The sequence below is a fragment of the Falco cherrug genome, chromosome 2, assembly GCF_023634085.1.
Source record: "Falco cherrug isolate bFalChe1 chromosome 2, bFalChe1.pri, whole genome shotgun sequence".
Lineage (NCBI taxonomy): Eukaryota > Metazoa > Chordata > Aves > Falconiformes > Falconidae > Falco > Falco cherrug.
This window is the reverse complement of record NC_073698.1, coordinates 66506756-66527618: the sequence shown is the minus strand read 5'-3', so window position 1 is coordinate 66527618 and position 20863 is coordinate 66506756. Positions and strand designations below refer to the sequence as shown.

At 36.6% G+C, this 20863-nt stretch overlaps 1 protein-coding gene across 1 annotated transcript in view; it reads left to right on the top strand.

Moving 5' to 3' along the window:
- GCC2 (GRIP and coiled-coil domain containing 2) overlaps positions 1 to 20863 on the top strand; it is a 28461-nt gene that overhangs the window by 5221 nt on the left and 2377 nt on the right. Inside the window, exons 5-22 of the mRNA XM_055701599.1 lie at positions 577 to 681; positions 1451 to 3940; positions 4637 to 4706; positions 5373 to 5473; positions 5554 to 5652; positions 6931 to 7050; positions 8499 to 8663; positions 9040 to 9144; positions 9710 to 9872; positions 10405 to 10505; positions 10631 to 10708; positions 11368 to 11505; positions 13507 to 13628; positions 14907 to 15083; positions 16525 to 16742; positions 18139 to 18333; positions 19132 to 19271; positions 20090 to 20291. Of these exons, the coding sequence (XP_055557574.1) occupies positions 577 to 681; positions 1451 to 3940; positions 4637 to 4706; positions 5373 to 5473; positions 5554 to 5652; positions 6931 to 7050; positions 8499 to 8663; positions 9040 to 9144; positions 9710 to 9872; positions 10405 to 10505; positions 10631 to 10708; positions 11368 to 11505; positions 13507 to 13628; positions 14907 to 15083; positions 16525 to 16742; positions 18139 to 18333; positions 19132 to 19271; positions 20090 to 20291 (4789 nt within the window). The remainder of the gene's footprint in view (positions 1 to 576; positions 682 to 1450; positions 3941 to 4636; positions 4707 to 5372; positions 5474 to 5553; positions 5653 to 6930; positions 7051 to 8498; positions 8664 to 9039; positions 9145 to 9709; positions 9873 to 10404; positions 10506 to 10630; positions 10709 to 11367; positions 11506 to 13506; positions 13629 to 14906; positions 15084 to 16524; positions 16743 to 18138; positions 18334 to 19131; positions 19272 to 20089; positions 20292 to 20863) is intronic.

Below are 20863 nucleotides of genomic sequence, written 5' to 3'. Positions count from 1 at the left end.
TAGCTGGTTAGACAGGCTTTTGTTTATTTTAGAATGACCACTGTGGAAAGACTTCAGCCATTTAGAAAACTTCAGAGACAGTCATTTGATGAGATCAGAAACACACAAAATTAAAGTTGCATGTCACAGGAAATACTTTTAGGAAGATAACTGCATTTTTTTTTAAATTCACAAGAACATTTGTTTTTCACAAAGTAAGGGTCATAGACAGCATATGAAAGTGAAAAATGGTAGTGAGGAGGAATTTATCAACTCAGAATTTCTTTCTTAATAATTTGGATGGAGGTTTCTTTTCTGTGGAAGGGAAGCTCTCCCCCACCCCCTACCTCGTGATAATAAATTAGCTGATCAGAAATACAATTTTGAACAGAACCTGTTATTTGACGTTGTTGTTTTAGTCTGTCTATTCTATGTCTGTCATGTTTGGGCTGAAATTAATTTTAAAAATCAGACTAATCTGTTTAATTGACAAAAAAAGTCATGACCAATGGATGAGTTCATATGGTTTGCAAAAATTCTTCAGGCTTCCATTGTTATGTAACCCTTTTTTCAGTGATCTTTCTCCCTTAAAATTAGGCTCTCACAGAAAGACTGGATGTTGTACTTCTGGAAAAAGCTGAAAGTCAGCAGCAGTGTGTAGCTCTGAAAAAGGAAAATATTCAAAGAAAGCAAGAAGCAGAGGTACTAAAACGAGCAATAGAACATTAGTGAAATATTTCAGAAATATGTTTATTTTCTAGTTTTGCTTGTTGTGTATTTTACTTCCGTTGTAATCTTTTTTTCTTCACTTACCTGTGTTCTGTTTTACCTTAAAAAAAAATAAGTCTAAATACTTCATATGTTAAAGCATATTTTCTCCGTACCCCTTAATTTATAATTTTTATAGGACTCTAAATGCACTAGTTGGATCCACAGCTGTTCAAAAAGAATTCAGTCTGTGCATTAGTGGCCTAACATATGTGATGGCTTCAATCAATCAGCATTGGGTTTTCATAGGAAATAGGAGGTTTACATTCAGATATTCATAGGAAGTAGCCTATCAACCAAGACATCTATATTTTGTCAGTGATCTCGGTTAATAACAGCGAATTGCTTGCAATTGATTAATAGTTATATTCCAGATACTTGATTTTGATGTGCCTAAAGTAATTTGGTCATTAATACATTACCAGAATAGTTGTTAAAGTTGAACTCTATCCTGACCATTTTGTGAAATTATGCTGGTAAACATGATTTAAGACTTAGTTTTCCTTTCTCATTCTGCAAACATTTTTGTACTCTCTGCGGTGTCTTCTGAATTGAGTTGTCCTAATATAGGCAGATATTTTAAAATGATAGCAATTTTAAAAACTAAAAACTCCTAAATCTTCTAATTAATTATTGCAAACAATTTTATTTGGAAATTCTGTGTGCTAAATTACTGTATTTAATAACTTTCTTGTTTGTTTAGGCTGCAGTGGCTAAGACAGAAGAATTGCAGAAGCAACTGGAGCAATCAAGTCTTGACTCTCTGAAAGAAATAGAAGCTCTGAAGAGTGAATTAGAAAATGCACAAAGTAAACACAATGAGGACATAACAAAGCTGAAAATGGAATTAGAGGAACAAGTGAAGAAACAAATGGGGCTGGTAGAACAGATCAATTGTCATAATGATAGTCAAAAAGAAGTTAAAAGATTACAAGATGATGTCCAAAGAATTAAATCTACTTATGAGGAGCAAATTTTGTGTTTGAGCAAGCAATTGGAAACGGTGAATGAAGACAAAAACAAAGAAGTGACAAATCTGCAAGAAACTATTAAAAGCAGCTCTCAGTGTTACCATAACAAAATCAAAAATCTGAATGAAGAGCTTAAAAAATTAAAAATTGCCCATCAGGAAGAGGTGTCAGAGTTGATGCATCAGATTGAAATATCATCTAAAGAAAATGAAGAAAAGCAAAATCAGATAGATCAGTTACAGCACAGTTTATCAGAGGAGAGCCTAAGAAGAGAGAAAAAAGCAAAGGATGAAATGTCTGCTCTTGCTGACCAGCATGAGTATGACTTGGAGCAGCTGAGAAAAGTCTTAAATAAAAATGTAGATAACAAGATAGATATTGTAGATACTCGAGAAGAACCTTGTGTAGAAGCAAAAATGGAAGAAAAGGTTAGGCACCTGGAGAATAGTTTAGAAGAGCTCCAATCCCAACACAGTATATTAAAAGATGAGTTAACATACATGAGTAACGTTAAACTGGAACTGGAAGAGGAAATCCATCGCATAAAGGATGAGTACTTTCATGAGCGGGAAGACTTGGACTTTAAGATAAATGAATTGCAGCTTACTAAAGAAGATTACTGTTGTGTAATTGAAAAACTAAAGTTGGAGCTTCAAGCAGCAAGACAGCACTGTGAAGCTGTTGTAAACGAGCATAAGCTAGAGACTCAAACTCTAAAAGAGCAACATAAGAGAGACATTTCTGAACTAAATGAAACTTTATTATCTGGGTCTGAAAAAGAAAAGATGGCATTAGTTTTTGAAACACAGGAACTAAGAGAACAGCTTGAAAAGCTAACTCAGGAGAAAGAAGAAGCAGTGTCCAATTACAACAGCCTGAGAGAAACAATGGAAACTCTACAGACTGAGCTAGGGGAATCTGCTGGAAAGATCAGCCAGGAGTTTGAATCAATGAGACAACAGCAAGCTTCTGATGTCAGTGAACTGCAACAGAAACTCCGGGCTGCTTTCAATGAAAAAGATGTTCTTCTTGAAACTGTGAATCGCCTCCGGGAAGAAATAGAAAAACTGTCATCTAATCAGCCAGAGGTAGAAGAACTTCAGTGTAAAATTGTTAGTCTTCAGGAGGAGAATAACACAATAACAAGCTACATCAACCAAAAAGAGACTGCTATAAAAGAACTGGAAGAGAAGATCATTGTTCTTACTGATCAAAACAAGGGTATTTTAAATGAAGTAAAATGCTTGGGTGAAGACAGAGAAACCCTTCAGGAAAGGTGCAAGCAAGAACAAGGAAAAAATCAGGAACTTCAGAAAGAAGTGGATGTTGTTAACCAGTACAATAGCGACCTGAAGAAAAAAGTGGAGGAATTAACAGAGAGACTGAATGAAGCTTTAACTAGGAAGAGTGAAAATGCACAGATGCTAGAGCAACTGGAAAACCAGGTTGTATCCCTGTTGCATGAAAGAGAGAACCTTTCATGTGAAGTATATACTCTTCATGAGAAAAATAAGAAAATAATTCAGGAAAAAGGTGAATTAAGTGAAGAGCTGGCAAAGATTACCTCTGAAAAAGATGGTTGGCTAGTGTTGAAAGAACAGTCTGAAAACTTAGAAAAGAAACTGCAAATGTTGAATGCAGAAAAAGACCATTTATCAACATTACTTGAAAGTGAACAAGCACAGAGATCTCTTATAAGAACCCAGCTGTACCGTTTACTTGAGCAAGTGGGTTCCAGTGTTTCAGATTCTAACGAAGAACATGATTCTCTTAACTTGTTAGAAATTGCAAATGAGTACTTGTCAAAAACTAAAGAAGAGCAGTGCCTTGCTAAACAGTATGAGGAAGAAGTTCTTCATCTGCAGCGGGAAGTTGGGAGACTGGAAGAAGAAAATGCAGCTCAATATACAGAACATAGATCCCTGATTGAGGATTTTGAAAAAGAAAAGGATCTCTTGAGAGAAGAATTGGAAGGAGTGTTGTCTGAAAAAGCAGCACTTCAACATGATATCCAGGAGCTGAAGAATGCCAGTGAAAAAGCAAGGACTGAAAATCAAGATCTTCTAGCTAATATTGAAGAGATCACTCAAAAACTTGCTTTTTGTGAAAGTCAAATACAAGAACAGCAAAAAGGATCAGAAAAACAAGATGACTTAAATTTCATTCTGGAACAAAAGGAAACTGAACTTAGAAATGTGAAAGACGAACTGAGTTCTCTAAAGGTTATATTTTGTTATTGAAGTATACAGTCTAAACCTCTAAAGTCTTCAGAATTAAGGTTCAAAAAATACTTTCAATTCTCTCTTTGTTTCTTTTTCTTTTTTTTTTTCTTTCTCCCTTGGCCTGAAAGTGAGTTTCCCTGCTAGAAAGCTCATGATTCTGAGTCTCCTAGCACCATAAAATCACCTCCCTCCCCCCAGAAAGAAACAATGGAACAAAACCAATCATAATGCTATTTTGACAAAAATTGCTTGTACTTGAACCTCTCTTCCTACCAATACCCCTCAAAGTGATCATTTAACTAGATGGACTAACTGACCTCATAATCTTTTACCTCTTAATTTTCTATGGCTCCATCTCAAACAAAAATACTGCTTGATCTGCATTAACTACTCCTAACTTCAGGTCCTGGGAACTGATAATTATGTAAAACTGACAGCTGCAGAATTAATGGTCTCCCGTCTTTTGTCCTCGGGCAGGATGGAAAGCAGCTGTTAAAAGGTTGGAATGTTTTCTTTTCAACATAAGTATGTTTTCCAGTTACTAGAGGGTTATGAAATTGCATGTAAGGACTTTCTTGGTAGTAAGAAGTAGACACAGTCCAGCTGTAGCTGAAACTTCTGATGGCTTCTTAGGGGAAAACCAGATATCACAAATAATTTTTTGTAATACTACTTGTATCTTTGTTTATAATACAGAATTTGATGGAGGCAGAGACTGCGAAAACTCATCAACAGTCTGCAGTAGCAGAGCTTCAAGAAAAAATTGGTATCTTTCTTGCTGTTCTCTTTTACGTAAACAGTTTGGGTTTTTGTAGTTGTTAGTTTTTCTTTCACTTCATAGTTTTCCTGTATTTCCTGCAAGCCAAGGAAGGTGGGGAAGTAGATACCAATGCAGCTTCCTACAATATTCCTTCCATTAGGGATTTAGAACACATCTTAAGTTGGTTATCATTTGATATTTTTTAAGCTTTTTTTCTTCCTGTGTACATTTGTAGTGGATTTCATCTTTATTTTTTTAAATATGGGAAAAACTGTGTCAATAAGAATCCCTAAGACTGCCAAGAGGAGAGGAAAACAACATTCTGCCAAAACTACTGTTACCTTATTGCAGTTATCCCAACACATTAGAAGGAAAGTGGTTTTGAGTTGTTAGAACTGTATGCAGGAGTAGACAGGAATATGGCTGTTAACATTAACTGTGATGGAAGCCTCTGAAACAGGGAAGGATTGACCCTAAGCTGTCTGTGTGGCTGGATGTTTTAGCTTCAGATCAAATTTAAATGCTTAATTGAATGAAACATTTTAAAGTCTCCCCCTGCTTTCTGTTTTGTTTTCTTTTACAGTCATGCTGGTATTTGTGTTCTAATTGAAATGCATTTCAGTTCTTGGGGGAGAGGTGAGGCATATTTTTTCACTTTCTTATTTATTTTAGGAAGACTGGAAAAAGAATCTGCAGAAAAAGGAGAGAAGCTAAATAAAATTAAGGTTGTTGCTGTGAAAGCAAAGAAAGAATTGGATGCCAGCCGAAGAGAGGTACCCTAACTGCTTGCTAATATATGGAACATTCTGCATGTGATGTTCTGTTTTAATGCCACACAATTCTTTTTAATAAGACGCAGACTCTGAAAGAAGAGTTGGAGTTGGTTCGATCAGAAAAAGATCAGTTGTCTGCTTCAATGAAAGATGTCATTCAAGGAGCTGAAAGCTATAAGGTAAGAATAGTACTGTGTTTATGAGACAGTTAACTGTCAGAAAATACTTGGCTTTTGAAGCCTAGCCTAGATATGTATTGCTATTTACTTGCCAAAGTTTGGCAAAAGAAATTGTGTCAGTGCAGCTGAGTACCCAAATCAAGAGGTGTAAGGTTCTAGTAATGGAACTGTGCAGCTGCTGTCAGAAGGAAATAAGGCACTTCTTTTCTACTGGATGGTATTTCAAAACCTTTTAAATTTAGCATCATGCTTATCAAACAACGTGTTGCTGAGGGAAAGCATAAATCCTTATGAATTCTTTGAAGTACATTAAATTGGGGATCAGTTGGAAAGTCCTTAAGTGGTGAAGGCATAAACTAACAATTCCCTGGTAGTGAGTCCTCCTGGAGCATGTCTCAGCACGTGAATCAGAAGCTGGTGGCTGGGGACAGTCAGCATCGATTCACCAAGAATAAATTGTGTCTGATTAATCTGATTGGCTGCCATGATAAAATGGTTGGAGGTGCGGATGAGAGGAGAACAGTGCATGTCACTTGACGTTAGGAAGGCTTTTGATGTTGTCTCACAGTACTCTCTCATTCATGCTAGGACATTACAATCTAAACGGGTAAACAACTTAAAAAAATTAAAAAACCTGGTTGCGTGGCTTGGCTCAGAGTAGCAGTGATTGATGGCTGGTACTAGATGCCAGTAACAAAGGGGACTATGCTGGGGCCTGTCCTGTTAAAATTAAGCAGTTACCTAGAGAAAATCATGGAGTACACCTTCATCAAGTTCTCAGATTATTCCTGATTGGGAACAGTCAATAGACTTGAGGGCAGGGCTTCCATTCAGAGAGACATAGACAGGTTTGAGGGGTGGGCTGACAGAAGCCTTCTGAAGTTCAGCAAAGACAGATGCTGATTTCTTTGTGTGGGAGAGAGTAACTCCGTGGTACGAGCTGGGGACCGTGGGGCTGCGGACAAAAAATACAGTTTTGAAAAAAAATTCAAGGATCACGATCTGATCTCGTTGCTGATCCTGCTTTAAGTGGGAGGTTGAATGTAGAACTCCTGAGGTCTCTTCCAACCCAAATTATTCTAGGACTTCATGAACTGAAAAAGGTTTCTCCCAAAGCCTGTAACGGAACAATAGCTTTGATTTCATTCTGGTATTTCTGAGGTTGCAATAAGATAACTCATATGCTGAAATATTAGGAGGGTAAGTGTCTGAGGTATAGAATGTGCTTATTGAATGTCTATTGTAAAAAATGACGGGTTTGTGTTTGGATGTGTTAAGAATCTTTTGATGGAATATGATAAGCAAGGAGAACAGCTGGATTCTGAAAAAAGCAGAGCGAATAGTCTTGAACGTCAGATAGATGACCTCACAAGACAGCTACAGGTGTCATCCCAGCAGGTCAGTAATGTATGTGTGTCTGATCTGTTGGTAATTACAGTAAAAATTATTTTGCCTATTGAGTCTAAATATTACTCATGTGCTTGTTACTATATATAGTTTCCTAATCTAAGTGCATTTGGGATGGTGACATGAAATTCAGGAGGATTTTTGTGATTTCTGGTTTTGATTTGGGTTTTGGTTTTTTTTTCCCCTAACTTTTAATACCTTCATCTGGACTGTGATAAAATTAAATATATGTAGAACAGCTGGCTTTCTCAATAGAAAGAATTTAATTTACCCTAGGTTAACTCACAGAAAAGAGCAGGTGATCACCTCTGGCTTGGTTTGGACATACGATTCTGCTGGATATTCCAGATACAAAACCAAACTTGCACTGTTTCTCGCAATTTCACACATACAGTTCTCATGAAGTACAGTAGCCTTTAACTGTTAGATTTGGGTTTTTTCTGTTTCTTAGACAAAATTTCTTTTGTTATTTAATCAGCAGTGTTCAAACTTACTAAATTATGGGCTTTTGCATCTTTCACAAGGATTAGATTTTAGGATGCATTGTAGACTACTGTAGTGGCATTTAGAAGATTCTAAGATGGTAATTAAGCAGCTGAGACATATTTTTGCAAAGCTAACTGCAGTGGGTTTAGGATTTAAATGGAATTTATGATTTTAAACTCCCAGACCCCGTATGTAGTTACACTGAAGATCTACCTAGGCCACCATTTTCTTATAAACAAAAGCTAGTAGTGAATTGTTTAGGAAGAAATAACAAACAGAAGCATATATTTTTATGATTATGCGGGTATTGAATTTTTCAAGTTTGTTATGAAGTATTTTGTAAATAAAAACACTGTTTAGGTAATTGGCAGCTTCTTTCATTTATACTTTATTCTTAATCTGCATAATAGAGACTGAGATAAAACACTGAAGACGTCTGAATTAAATCTGTTAAAATAATTTCAAAAATAGGCCAGATACAGGAGACATGCTTACTATGTACTGATATGATCTCATTGAAGACTTGATGATGCTGCAGTTAAAACTTTTTTAGGAATTAATGGTATGACCATTTATTTATAAAGACAACTGTATGTGAAGTGGGGCAATAAGTACTCGAACGTTGCATATTATTGTGGGAGGAAGGTGATTCTTGCAGAAAGCATAAACGTTGGGGTATTTTTTCAGATTTATTGTCATTCTAGTGTCTTACAGAAAGTTGGGCAAATGAACTCTGACCAAAATAATCAAATTGTGCTGGTGACTTTAATTTAGCCTATTTCTTAATCTGGTTTAAAACAATTAAGATGGACAAGGCTCGTCTGTAGCAGTGCTGTTTCAAGGGAGTTGCATAGAAATCAGTGTTTGTTTTTTAAATAGAGACAATATCTTACCAGTCAAAGATGCATGCAAATTCAGCTTATGTTTTTATCTTTCCATTATGATCATTTCAGCATGATCAGTTACACTCTGCTAATGAAGACCTTCTGGCTCGTGTTGAAACACTGCAATGTAATTCTAAGATGCTGGAAACTCAGATACTGGAGATGCAAAGAGCCAAGGCAAAGGCTGACAAAGAACTAGAAGCTGAAAAGCTTCTAAAAGAACAGAAAACAAAGGTAGTATTCTGTAGAGATGGCAAATGGGCTTAAGCATTATTTCACTGGATTTGACTTCTGTTAGACCTTTGTAAACTGTGGTTTTATAGAACAAGTTCCATACTTTCTCTTCTTGTTATTTGACTTGGTCTTTTTTGAAGGCTTCATCTGTTCATTGAAAGAACTTTGCAAGGCTTTCACTTCAAGTAGATCGGGGATTCTTACAGAATGTGAAAAACACTTCATAATCATCTGGGTTTTTCTTTGGTTCCCAGTGATTTCGTAAAAAATGAATCAGTTGTCTCTGTACAACCTAAGTGTGTGTGTGTAAGTGTAAATAGATGCTGACATCTGTTCTGAAGTTGGACTGCTTAATTGAGAAGTATTTGAATTTCAGGAACATACTGGTGCTCTCCGAGAAATGGAGGAGCTTCAGATGCAACTTCAGAAGGAAAAGAAACATCTGCAGAAAACCATGCAAGAACTAGAGCTGGCCAGAAAGGTAGAGCTGCTGTTCATGTTAATGTTTAATATAGATTTTGGCCCATCTTACTGTGTTGAATGCCTCCCTTTGTGTTCTGATGATTTTAAAGCCCAAGGTTTGTAAAAGGGAGAATGTGGGCTTTTACACCAGTTTTGTGTTCAGAGAGTTGATGTATACTTTTGGGTTTGGGGGTTTTTATCTTTCTTTGTTTTAGCCTGTTTGGGTTATGTGGCCTCTCATGAGTAGAAATAGGAATAGAATTCGGATGTCTGGAGCACTTGCATGGTGTGCTATTCAGAAGCTGCCCTTATTGTAAGGACTGAAAAATGATAGAAACTCATATATGCAAAATACACACTGGTAGAACTAGCAACAGGTTTTTCAAAGCTTCTGGTTCTTGTTTGAAAACAGATTATTTACTGAGGACATGGACACTTTATGGATGGGTGTTACTTGTGAATATGGATATTTACAAAATGTTTGTTAGATGGGCAATATAGCTTTTTAATACAATTAAAAAAAAATAAATTCTTAGCAGCCAAAGCAGATTGTAAGCTTTAACTTCATTGTGTGTAACTTGCAGGATGCTCAGAAAAGTACACTGATGGATATGGAAATAGCTGACTATGAAAGGCTAGTAAAAGAACTTAATCAGAAGATTACTGATAAAGACAACAGAATAGAAGATCTTGAGCAAGAGACAGGAATTCAGAAACAGAAGCAAGAGACCCTACAGGAAGAAATAAGTGAGTAAACTATAAACAGCAAGTAACTATGGTATAGTTGGTGATGGTAGAAAATGCAATTTGGAAACAACAACTCAGGCTGATGAGTGAGAGGGAATGCTAAACAGTTACATAGTCAAAATTACTTTTCCATAAAGGAAACTTTACTAGGTTATCAGTCCCTTGATCTAGTATTGCTCTAGTAAAAGCCAAACTGCCTGCCTAATAAGCTGTGTTTCTTCCCTGATTAAGTTACTCGTAAGTTCTGAAAGTCAGTGACTAATGGGGGTTTTCTACTACACTATAAAACTTTACTACTTAGCACGTGGTTAAACGTTCCATTTCTTCCAGTCCTTGAGTGTAAGTCTTAAAATAATTTCATTTGTTTGAAGGTAGTTGTGATACTCGGAAATAGGATACTGCTTTTTCTGTAGGCTATGTGTTTGCAAATCTTGAAAAAGCTGTCAGAATTTGCTTAAATATTTTCCAGTATTTTTAAGGAAATACAGGAGGGGGAGTTTCATTTGCATGTAACTGCTATTTTCTGCATTAGAGTCACTTCAGTTAACTATGCAACAGGATGAGGAAAGAAATGCCAAGATAAAACAACTCCTGGTGAAAACCAAGAAAGAACTGGCAGATTCAAAACAAGCTGTAAGTCCAGATGTTAATGACTCTATTCCATTTCTAAACCAACTTTAAAAAAATGAGCTGGTAGCTGAATTATGAAGTTGCTGTGGTTTGGTGTTTTTAAATAACCAGATAATTTTATTGTGCAGGAAAATGACCATCTAATGTTGCAGGCATCATTACAAGGGGAACTGGAAGCCAGTCAACAACAAGTGGAAGCCTATAAGGCAAGAAACTTCACTTCTTCGTTAGTATAAGGTTTCTTATTTAAGTAGTAAGGGTTTGATTTGCACTGGGCAGATGGAATATAGGCTGAAGAATGAGAAGGTGTTGTTTTTACTAGAAGGATACTGTTTCTTTTTCCTAAATGAGTTTTGTCTGTTTGGTGCTGGTTTACCCTTTCTTGTTCCTCTTTCCCTTTTCACCAGAGAGGACTGTGTAGTTTGAAGCTTGTAACTGGGATATGGTTTAAAATATTTTCTTCAGAAATGGAAGTTGCTCAGTTTAAAAACAAAAGGATGTAACATTGTCAGCAAAAATCTTAAGTGTTGTCCATCAGTATAAATGTTGATGATTGGGCAGAATAGGAATTGAATATAATGAAAGTTAGCAGGGAAGTGAAGGGAGAGGGGTTGGCTTTCTTAAATGCTGCCACCCCACCACTGTAGTTTTATCTTCAATTCTCTCTTTAAACATCATAATTTTTGTAATGAGGTATGTGGTAACCCATGTCTATTTTTTATTCTGTTTTTATTGGATTTTAATTATATATTCACCAGTTCTGTGCAGGAATGCCTGTAGCAGAATCCTATGTTCTCTGTAGCACATCCCTTGGAGACGGAAGAAAAAAGTTAGTCAGACTGAAGTGTTGAACTAACTTTTTCAGATTCAAGTGGCTGTACTAACATCAGAAAAGCATAAAGTTCAGGAACACCTGCGAACTTCTTCGGAGCAACACCAGCGTATGTTGAGTGCCTACCAACAAAAAATTGCAACCCTGCAAGAAGAGTGCAGAGCAGCCCAGGTACTCTAGTGGAAGAAGTAATGTCAGAAGCTTTAAAAGGGAGATTTGCTGCACTCTGCTTCTCTAAAAGTATTTTGCAGATCTTTCCCTCTTCTCTTTTTTTCTGTCAAGAACTGGGAATTACTCCAGTGCTTAATGTGTTTGAGTGGTGGTATAGAGGGCAAGCCAGACTCTTGTCCTGGTTGTCATACATCACTGGTGGAACATCTGGACTGCGCTCCTGTATTCCCAGTAGGGAAAACCTTGTGGTGGTAGTCAGAGTTTATTTAAGACAATCAGCAAGTGTACACTGCGGGGAACAGATGTCTTTAAAGAAAAGAGGAGAACAAACAAAAAAAATGCCGTTTCCTCCATATAAAACCAGTTAACACAGATACCACTTTAAACAAAAAAAATAAACCTGTGAAAAATACTTGCGAGCGCTTTTTAATATGCTGCTAATACGTGCAGCTTCTTCATTGGCAGCTGAGCTACGTGTGAAACTGACACTATTACTGAGGGTTTTGTTATTTCTAGGTTTTTGTCCATATGACACTGTCAGATGTTCCTGGAGTCTAGACTTTGCGTTGGAGACAGACAGATTCAGAATACAGTAGGACTGTTATGTTCAAACTATCTTCGTGGAGATTACTCTATGGCCCCTTTTGTTGATAGGCGTGCATCCTGCAGATAAGTAACAGCTGAATGCAGTATCTCAAAAAAAGGTCTACATTTCAAAAAGATGAACTGAAATGGACAAACTTTGTGGCTGCTGCTACCACAGGAGGCTTGCCTGAGTTGTACTGGTAGATATGGATCATGGTATTACAAATGTGGTCTTCATAACTCTGTACCTATCCATGGTGGCTTGCTCCTTGATGTTGTGAAACCCATAAGGGTGTAGATCTTCCATGATGGCATGGCTTGAAGCTGTTGGAAGGTTAGCCTTCCTCTTTAGGTGCTCTACATCTAGAAAACAGATGTTATCACAAGGTTATGAACAAAGGAAAATTCTGTCTAAAGGAAAGGTGGACACAAAAACAGATGGTAGGTTAGAAGGCAGAAGTCATGCTGACGTTTAAGGCTGTGTACCTGAGGACTTAGGAATATTCTAGCTCACATAGTTTGATGAAGAAAAGAGAAGGATTAATTTAAAGAAAATGGCCACTAATGTTACAGGCTCCAGAAAAGCTGGAGGAGTGGCTTATCAGGGTCAGCACTGTGGAATTCCACTCACCAGTTCAGCTGAAGAAAAAATTTCCAAAATACTCATCTTGGATATGAGAACATTTTAGTTTTTAGCGTCTCAAGGGTTACTAATGAACCCATGAGCTTCTCCTAATATCCAAGAATGAAAAACTGCAGCTGTGTGTTCTTGGAGGTGTATACAACATGAGTACTTGAAGAATAGGAATTATTCTTGCTGTATAGTGTACAGTCAAGGATGAAGCTAGTATGTTGTGAGGTAATTTTCTGTACATCCACAGAAACTTGTGTATCAGCTGAATTTAGAGGAGAAGACAGATCAAACACCCTAACAATCAACTAGAATATTGTATCTTGTGCTTATATAAATCCATTACAAGACGGATTTAACTCCTCAAAACCATGCAGAATTTCAAGGCATACTAGATTTTTGTCACCTGGGTAGCATAAAAGGAGAACAGAATGATCCCTTTTTTTTCCTTCACTTTTGCCTTCATTTAAAGCCGTTTGATAGAACCCCTTGCTTGTGAACCTCTGTTAATGCAATTTTTGAATTTGCAAGTACTCTTCTTTAATACTGGGATGTTGCAAATCAGTGTCTCTCTTTTTAAGTTTTCTCTTTTTATGATATTTAGTTACAGTCTAAAGAAACATGATCTTTATGGTAGTCACTATTTTAATTATCCATTTAAAAGAAGAAGATGCAAGAGGTGGTTCTTTAATTTTTTTTCAATGTAAGATGCATTTCATTTTAGAGAAATAAGGGAGCAATAGTTAATAGCATAACTTACTAAGGGTTTGTTTTCTATGTGATAGGCTGAACAAGCATCTATTACATCTGAATTTGAGAGCTACAAAGTTCGTGTTCATAATGTTCTAAAACAGCAAAAGAATAAATCTGTTTCTCAGACAGAATCTGAAGGAGCCAAACACGAAAGGTAAAACTAAAATTTTTATATACATACAGAAGAATACTGATGCTTGAGTTACTGAACTTGCCTTTGCTAATTGCTGATCAACAAGGGAGTTCCACTGTTTAGCCCTTCACTTCAATAAGGAAAATACCAGAAGGGAGACAGTTTGCTTGCCCAGTTACTTTGGGTTTAAAAAAAGAAATCAAACCAAACCCTCTTTATTTTCATAAACTTTATCTCAGCCTGTAATCTAACTGTGACTCTGCCAATCTGAACAGAAGAAAGATCATCAATTTGTATCGTTTTTATAAGTTATTGGTAGCTGTCTTTGGTGACAGACTGGGTGTTTATGTGCAAGATGTCAGTTCATATGCAGAGCTTAGAACAGTGCATGCAATTGCGGCAGAAAATCCACCAGAGGGTGACCTGTGCTTTGTTAGAGTACTTGGGGTTTATTGTTGGTTTGAGGGTTTTTAAATACATCTTAGCTTTTCCTTTCTTGGAAGGAAGCAAACTGCAAGAGTTCCATTTCTTTGTCTCTCTTTTTTGCAGAATTTTAAGTTCTGGTTTTGTTAGGTTTTTGTGAAAGAGGGTCACCATGGAAACAAAGTGGACAAGTAATTGAGCAATAAACAGATGATGTCGTTTTCAAAGAAATTATTTATAAGTGTCAACTCTAAGGATTAATGAGATATACAGTTCATGAGATAGTGGAGATGTATGCATATATTAATACAGAAAGTATAAAAGGAGAATGTGTGTGACTTAAGACTTTTTTTCTCCTAGTGTTTCTAATTTTGATTTATTTTTGACAAAGAGAGTTTATCCGGGTTTAGGGATTGATGTTGCTTTCTATTGCTTTGCTTAAAATCTATTCCAGCCATTTGTCTGCTGTATTCAGTCTCATTGAATGATGTGCATTTAGAAAACAAACAAAAAAACCTCCACCACTTCTAAGAAGAAACTGTTTGCCACATCTGCGTCTCATACTATTCCCCTGCCAGCTGGAAGTAGAAAATTGTATCAGTCACACTTTCTACCCCAATGATTATATTGCCAGCAGTTCAGGAAGAATGTGATAAACCTATTTGTGCATACATTGAAACAGGATCAGAACTTTTCCAAATTGTTTCTGCTGCAGTTGCATTCTAAGATTATATTGGTCATAGTGCTGTATTGATTTAATTAATAAATAAGCAATTTGGAACAGCTATCCAAAGTGTTGTGGATATAATATAGGTTTTGAAATAATATAACTATTTTTAAATGTATGTTGCTTATTTGTTTTTCTTCCCTTCGTAGAGAACAGTTGGAAATGGTGATAGATCAACTTAAAGTTAAGCTGCAAGACGCTCAGCATAATTCACAGATAAATGCATCTGAACTCCAGGCATTGCAGTCTGAACATGACACCCTGCTGGAAAGACACAATAAGATGCTGCAAGAGACTGTTGCAAAAGAGGCAGAGCTCCGTGAAAAGTATGGGTTGCAGATAAATAGATATAGATATTTGATTTTGTGTGAACTTATAAGGGCTGGGCATGTAGTTGCCTATAATTATACTTCCCAAAGAAAGGGCATAATTGTGGACAAAGTTAAAGGAATTTCCAAAAGGATTATTTGCTGTTTTTCTTGAGCCTTCAGAAGTTTCAGCAATGAAAATGAAGTAATAGCTGATCAGGGAATTTGAGATTTCTGAAAGCTTTTTACCTGTTAACTATCAGATTTAAAAATTAATGTTTTTTAAGTCCAGCACTCAGCACTACATTTGTGTTAGACTGCTCAACTAAATTTTACAGATGTTTCTTATTGGAAAAATAAGGTAGTTAAATGCACAGCAAACTATTTCACTGGCAAAATATCCAGTCCTGTGTCCACTAAGTGCCTTTCTTCCAGAAAGTATCGGGTTTTAACCTTAAGCTTGCCACAATCTTAATTTGCTAATTCTTTCAAAATGAATGCAATCTGTTTAACCTGTATCACTTCTTGAAAAGTCACTTGACTGCCTAATACTTGAGCTTTTCAGAAAAGGGTCTTTCCTTGTCTGGTCTTTTCTATCTAGGGTACAAAGAAGTTCACATGAAATATTTATTAGAAATTACATCTTAGTATTAGGAACTGTTGACTTCTTGTCACTTTTTTTGTACCGTTTTATCTGTTCCCGATAGTTGGTTACAATGAATCATCACATGGCTAAATTAAATCCTTCTGCATTTTTATGGAAACAACCCATATCACAGCAGGTTCCCTTTATGCTCAGAGAGACTTGCTACTATGGCTATATTTAAGTTTGTATGCTTATAAGGGCAAGTCCTATGTTTAGTTTTTGCATACGTGCATTTATTTGCTTGTGACAATTCTGTCATGCTTCTGGAATACCTCCAAAACAAGTACAGTTGATATTACTAATATTTTTCTGCTAACAACTACGCTCTTCTACCCTCTCTTGCACTGAAAGTTGAAGCTTAAAAAAAATTAAATTTGGCTTCTTAGAAGCAGGTTTTCAGAAGTCCTGCGTAAGTGTTTGGTAAATAAATGGTAAAGGAAGTAGAGTGTAAAGTAAGTGACATACCCTGTATGACACTATAAATAGTCATGTTGCAGTTCTAGAATTTAAGAATGTTTAGACCGCAGTGTCTTTTAATACCTTAATGTTTTCACAAAGATGTCTGAATTTACTGTTCTCTAACACAAGTGTTTATATAGCACAGTGCATTCATATGATAAGTAGTAACTTTTTCAATCTTCGATTTTCCCTGTAAAAAGAGGAACTTAAATGGAAAAAAGTTGCACAGTAATTCTAAAATTATCATCTAAATGAAAACTGAAAACTCCTTTAAACTCTAGAAAGTTTGAAATTTAAAATGAAAAAACTAAAATGATGACATTTGCTGTTCATTCACGTATACGCTGTTTTCAGGCTCTGCACAATACAATCTGAGAACATGGTCATGAAAGCAGAGCATGCCCAGACTGTGAGTCAGCTGACAGCCCAGAATGAAGCTCTCCGGAACAATTTCAGAGATCAAGTCAGGAACCTGCAAGAAGAGCACAGGAAGACAGTAGAGACTCTTCAGCAGCAACTCTCCAGAGTAGAAGCTCAGTTCTTCCAACTCAAGAGTGAACCAAGCACTAGAGGTAACTTTCAGTCATAATACCAGGTTTTCTTGGGTTAGATACAAATTTGTGTACCTGAGTCTGAATCTAAAACATTGTTGTGGTGTGTGGTTCTGTAATACACCAGAAACTTTTTCTGGAGAATCTGCAACATGTCGTATCAGTCCACCCACCAAGTAAGGAACGTATCTTTGTTATTACTGGCCCTTCATAATCTTAGGGTACTTGAATTCATCCAGAGGAGGGCAACAAGCAAAGGGCTCGAAGGAATATCCTATGAGGAGCAGCTAAGGACTCTGGGTTTGTCTAGGTTGGGGAAAAAGAGTCTGAGGCGTGACCTCATTGTTCTCCACGTGGAGAGGGAGGCGCTGAGCATTTCTCCCTGGTCGTCTTCCTGCTACTCACACGTGGGAATGGTTCCAAGCTTTGCCAGGGAGGTTTAGACTGGACACTGGGAAGCATTTCTTTACTGAGCAGGTGGTCAAACTGTGGAACAGGCTTCCTAGAGAGGTGGTCAATGTCCCAAGCCTGTCAGTGTTTAAGAGGCAGTTGGACAGTGCCCTTAATAACGTGCTTTAACTTTTTGGTCAGCCCTGAATTAGTTAAGCAGTTGAACTAGATGGTCGTTCTGGGTCCCTTTCAATTGGAACTATTCCACTCTGTTGTAGTATTGGCATCACTTGTTACCTCTTCTGCAGTATGCCCATTGTCAGATGGAGGGAAATTGCTTTGTAAATATTAGGTCTTCTTCCTACCAGTTTGTCTCAGATTTTGAAGCATCCTGGACCTCCACTTCAAGTATGAGGGGATACAGCTAAAGAAAAGCATATTGAAAGCAGTTTTAACAATGTTTGTTATTGGTATATTTGCTATTTGATCCCTCTTCTAATTTATGGGTTTACGGTGTTCAAGCTCAAGTGCTATTTTTGTATCTGTAAAGTTACTAATTAAGATGTAGTTGGACATTTGGCAAGCACCAGTAACAATTTAAGAAGTTACTGTTTCCGTCTGTTAGTGAAGCAGAAGGATAGTGCACACAGTATTAAAACAGAACAGTTTGCACCTTCCACAGGACTGGTTGAAAGAAGGCCAATTCTGTTTGGCATTAAACATTTGACACCTTCATCACAGCTACAGCAAGAGTTGCATGAAGGTTTCATAGTCACCGAAATAAAAATTGCCAATCAAGTTTGGATTTAGAAACAGGCTTTGGTTCAATGGTCATTTGGAGGTGAAAGGCTGTATTTTCTGTTATAAATTTTATACGTGTATCTGGCTTTCTCAGTTTTCTTCACCTTTCATCCTCCTGCTTTTTGAAGATTGTTTTATGTACTTCCTTCCAATCTGATACAGTCACACCTATGAAATAGCTCTATCAGTTTCATTCTGATGATGGACATCAGTAAGTATCTTTCAGGTCCAACTGTTTCAAATCCAGCAATGAAGAACTTAAGAGAACGGCAAAACACTGACCTTCCTGTTCTCGATGTGCACACTGTAGCTAGGGAAGAGGGAGAAGGCATGGAAACAACAGACACAGAGTCTGTTTCTTCAGCCAGCACCTATGTACCATCCTTGGAACAACTTCTAAACTCCCCAGAAGCAAACCTTGGTAGGTAGAACATGTGACTTCTTGAAGCACTTGCCTTCGTAAGTTGCAGAAGTTTGTGCCCTCAAAATATGAGGAACATAGTGTTTTCATGCTTTTAGGTGCAAGACACAAGGTTACATGTGCCACTGAGTTTATACTATCCTGAATTTCTGTATTTTTTTTCCTTTAGTGATGACTAAGAATAAAACATTGCAACAGGTTTTAATGATTTTAATATGTCATATTTGTGACTTTCTAAAGGGAAAAGACTGGAAGAGCAAGTCAGTGAATAGTTACAGAACTTGTGTTCTGGACTAGTCTCTACAAGAGGCAATTAGGTGCCAATTTATAAATGAAAGGGATAAAATGTCTGTTCATCTTATTGTGGCCTATTAGAACAGGAATTTATTCATAGTTTTACTAGGAAAATGAAAGCCAGCATGAAGCACAGTGTTCTAAGAGTCCCCTAAGAGATGGTCGCATCTAATCATGCTTTTAAGAGTCTACTGAACACTTTGTGGAGGACTGTTGGAAATCATCTATGAATAGGAAACAAGGGGTAAATTAAAACATGTATCTTGATGCACATAGAACTGATTTGCCAATCCTCTTCTAATATATCTATATCTATATATATATAAAAATAGACGGCAAAACAAGCATACAGCAGCAGCAATGATGCCTGTTAATTTTGCAGTCTGACTTTGCATGGATTTTGTTTCTGAGAAGCTACAACCTTACCATTAGGACTTGATTAATGTATAAAGTAGATGCAAGTGCTTTTTCCTTCTCTCTGTTTTCTTTTCCAATTAAATGCAGAACCGTCTCAGTGGCAAACAGAACTTAGCAAGGATGAACTGATTCAGAAACTAAACACAACAGCAAAGAGTGCTGAGCACTTGAATGAATTGCTTCGTGAATCAGAAGCAACCAATGCAATCCTAATGGAACAGATAAAGGTTAGCAGACATGCAGGAAATGTGGGGACAGCTCTAATTTCTGTGATCTGTTTCTTAGACAAAATGTTTGCCACCATATGATCTGTGTCTTAGACAAAATGTTTAACACCGAATATGTTTCAGAAAATCCCAATATATAAAAATCTGGTGATGCCAAACAATTTTAGAAGGGCTTTTATTCCACAAGACTAATTAACACTTCCAGAGTTGACTTCATGTTTTTGGGGGGTTTTCCCCACAATTTCTAGTCAAGGGTGAGTGGAGTAAAAGCTTGCTACAAAAAAAAAAAAAAAAAACCACCACCACCCTCAAGAGTTTGCAAGTTTAATGTTTAGTGAAGTGCCTTTACTGTTTTCACGTAGATGAAAGCAGTAGATCCCAAGGGAAGCATTGTCTGCTTTCTTTTCTCCTGAGTTTTCTGAAGATATTTTTTGAAGTTAACATACTCTTTAAGCATGCTAAGCTCTCTTTTATAAAATGTTTCTTAATGAATGATAATATTGTTAAATCTTTGATCTGCATTGCTTATTTAACTGTTCAACCTTGCATCACTAAAATTGAATAGTTTGTACTGTATATCATTATAACTACTGCACAGATTTTATCAAAAAAGGTTATTTTTGATTAATAAGAAGTTGTTTCTGGCCAGCATTATCATGTATCCGATTTTCACTGCATTTTTGTCCAGAATAAGTTGCACACATTGTTCTTTTTGAAGGAAGCTGTATACTTAGCTTTTTAGCTCTTCAAAAGACCTTGGTTCAATTGCACATTATATGAAGAAAATAATATTGCGTATTTTTTTCCCTCATCTGCAGCTTCTTAAGAGTGAAATACGAAGATTGGAAAGAAATCAAGAGAGAGAAAAGTCTGTGGCTAATTTAGAATACTTGAAGAATGTTCTATTGCAGTTCATATTTCTAAAACCAGGAAGTGAGAGAGAAAGGCTGCTCCCAGTAATAGACACCATGTTGCAGCTCAGCCCTGAAGAGAAGGGAAAGCTAACTGCAATTGCCCAAGGTAGGTGGCGTTGCAAAAAAAGAAAAGTGGAAATAAAGGCAACTGAAGTTCCTTACTTTCTTTTATGTAGCCCTTTGAGGAGGAACAAAACTTAGCAGCATAATGCTAGTCAGCTAGCAGTGAAACCATTTTGCTCTGTTGGGAAGTTACTATTCCGTTTTCAGAAAACAGAACAAATACCCAAAAATATAAATAAAATTAAGTTAAAATATAATTTCTTCTGAAACGTACATTTTAGGAAGACGATAGTAAGTTGTAGGACTTTAATGTGCTTTTGTTTTGAGTGAAGAGTTCTGTCAAATTGACCTTAAAGTAAAGGTTAATATAAATGAATTACTTTCTTGGCAGGTGTTCTAAAAAGATAATTAAAAGTGGTCCTTCCAAGGCAGTACTGCAGATCTAATATTAGTTTCAGTATATTAACTTTAAAATTATCTCCAAGAAGATAGGTGCTTTTTGTTTAAGAAATAAAGGAACTAGTGAAGGAATGAAAAAGAGTTAAGCCTTTGCAAGAAATTAACCCAAGAGCTGACTGTATAATAATGTTCTGGCTCTGCTTCAAATACTGTTTG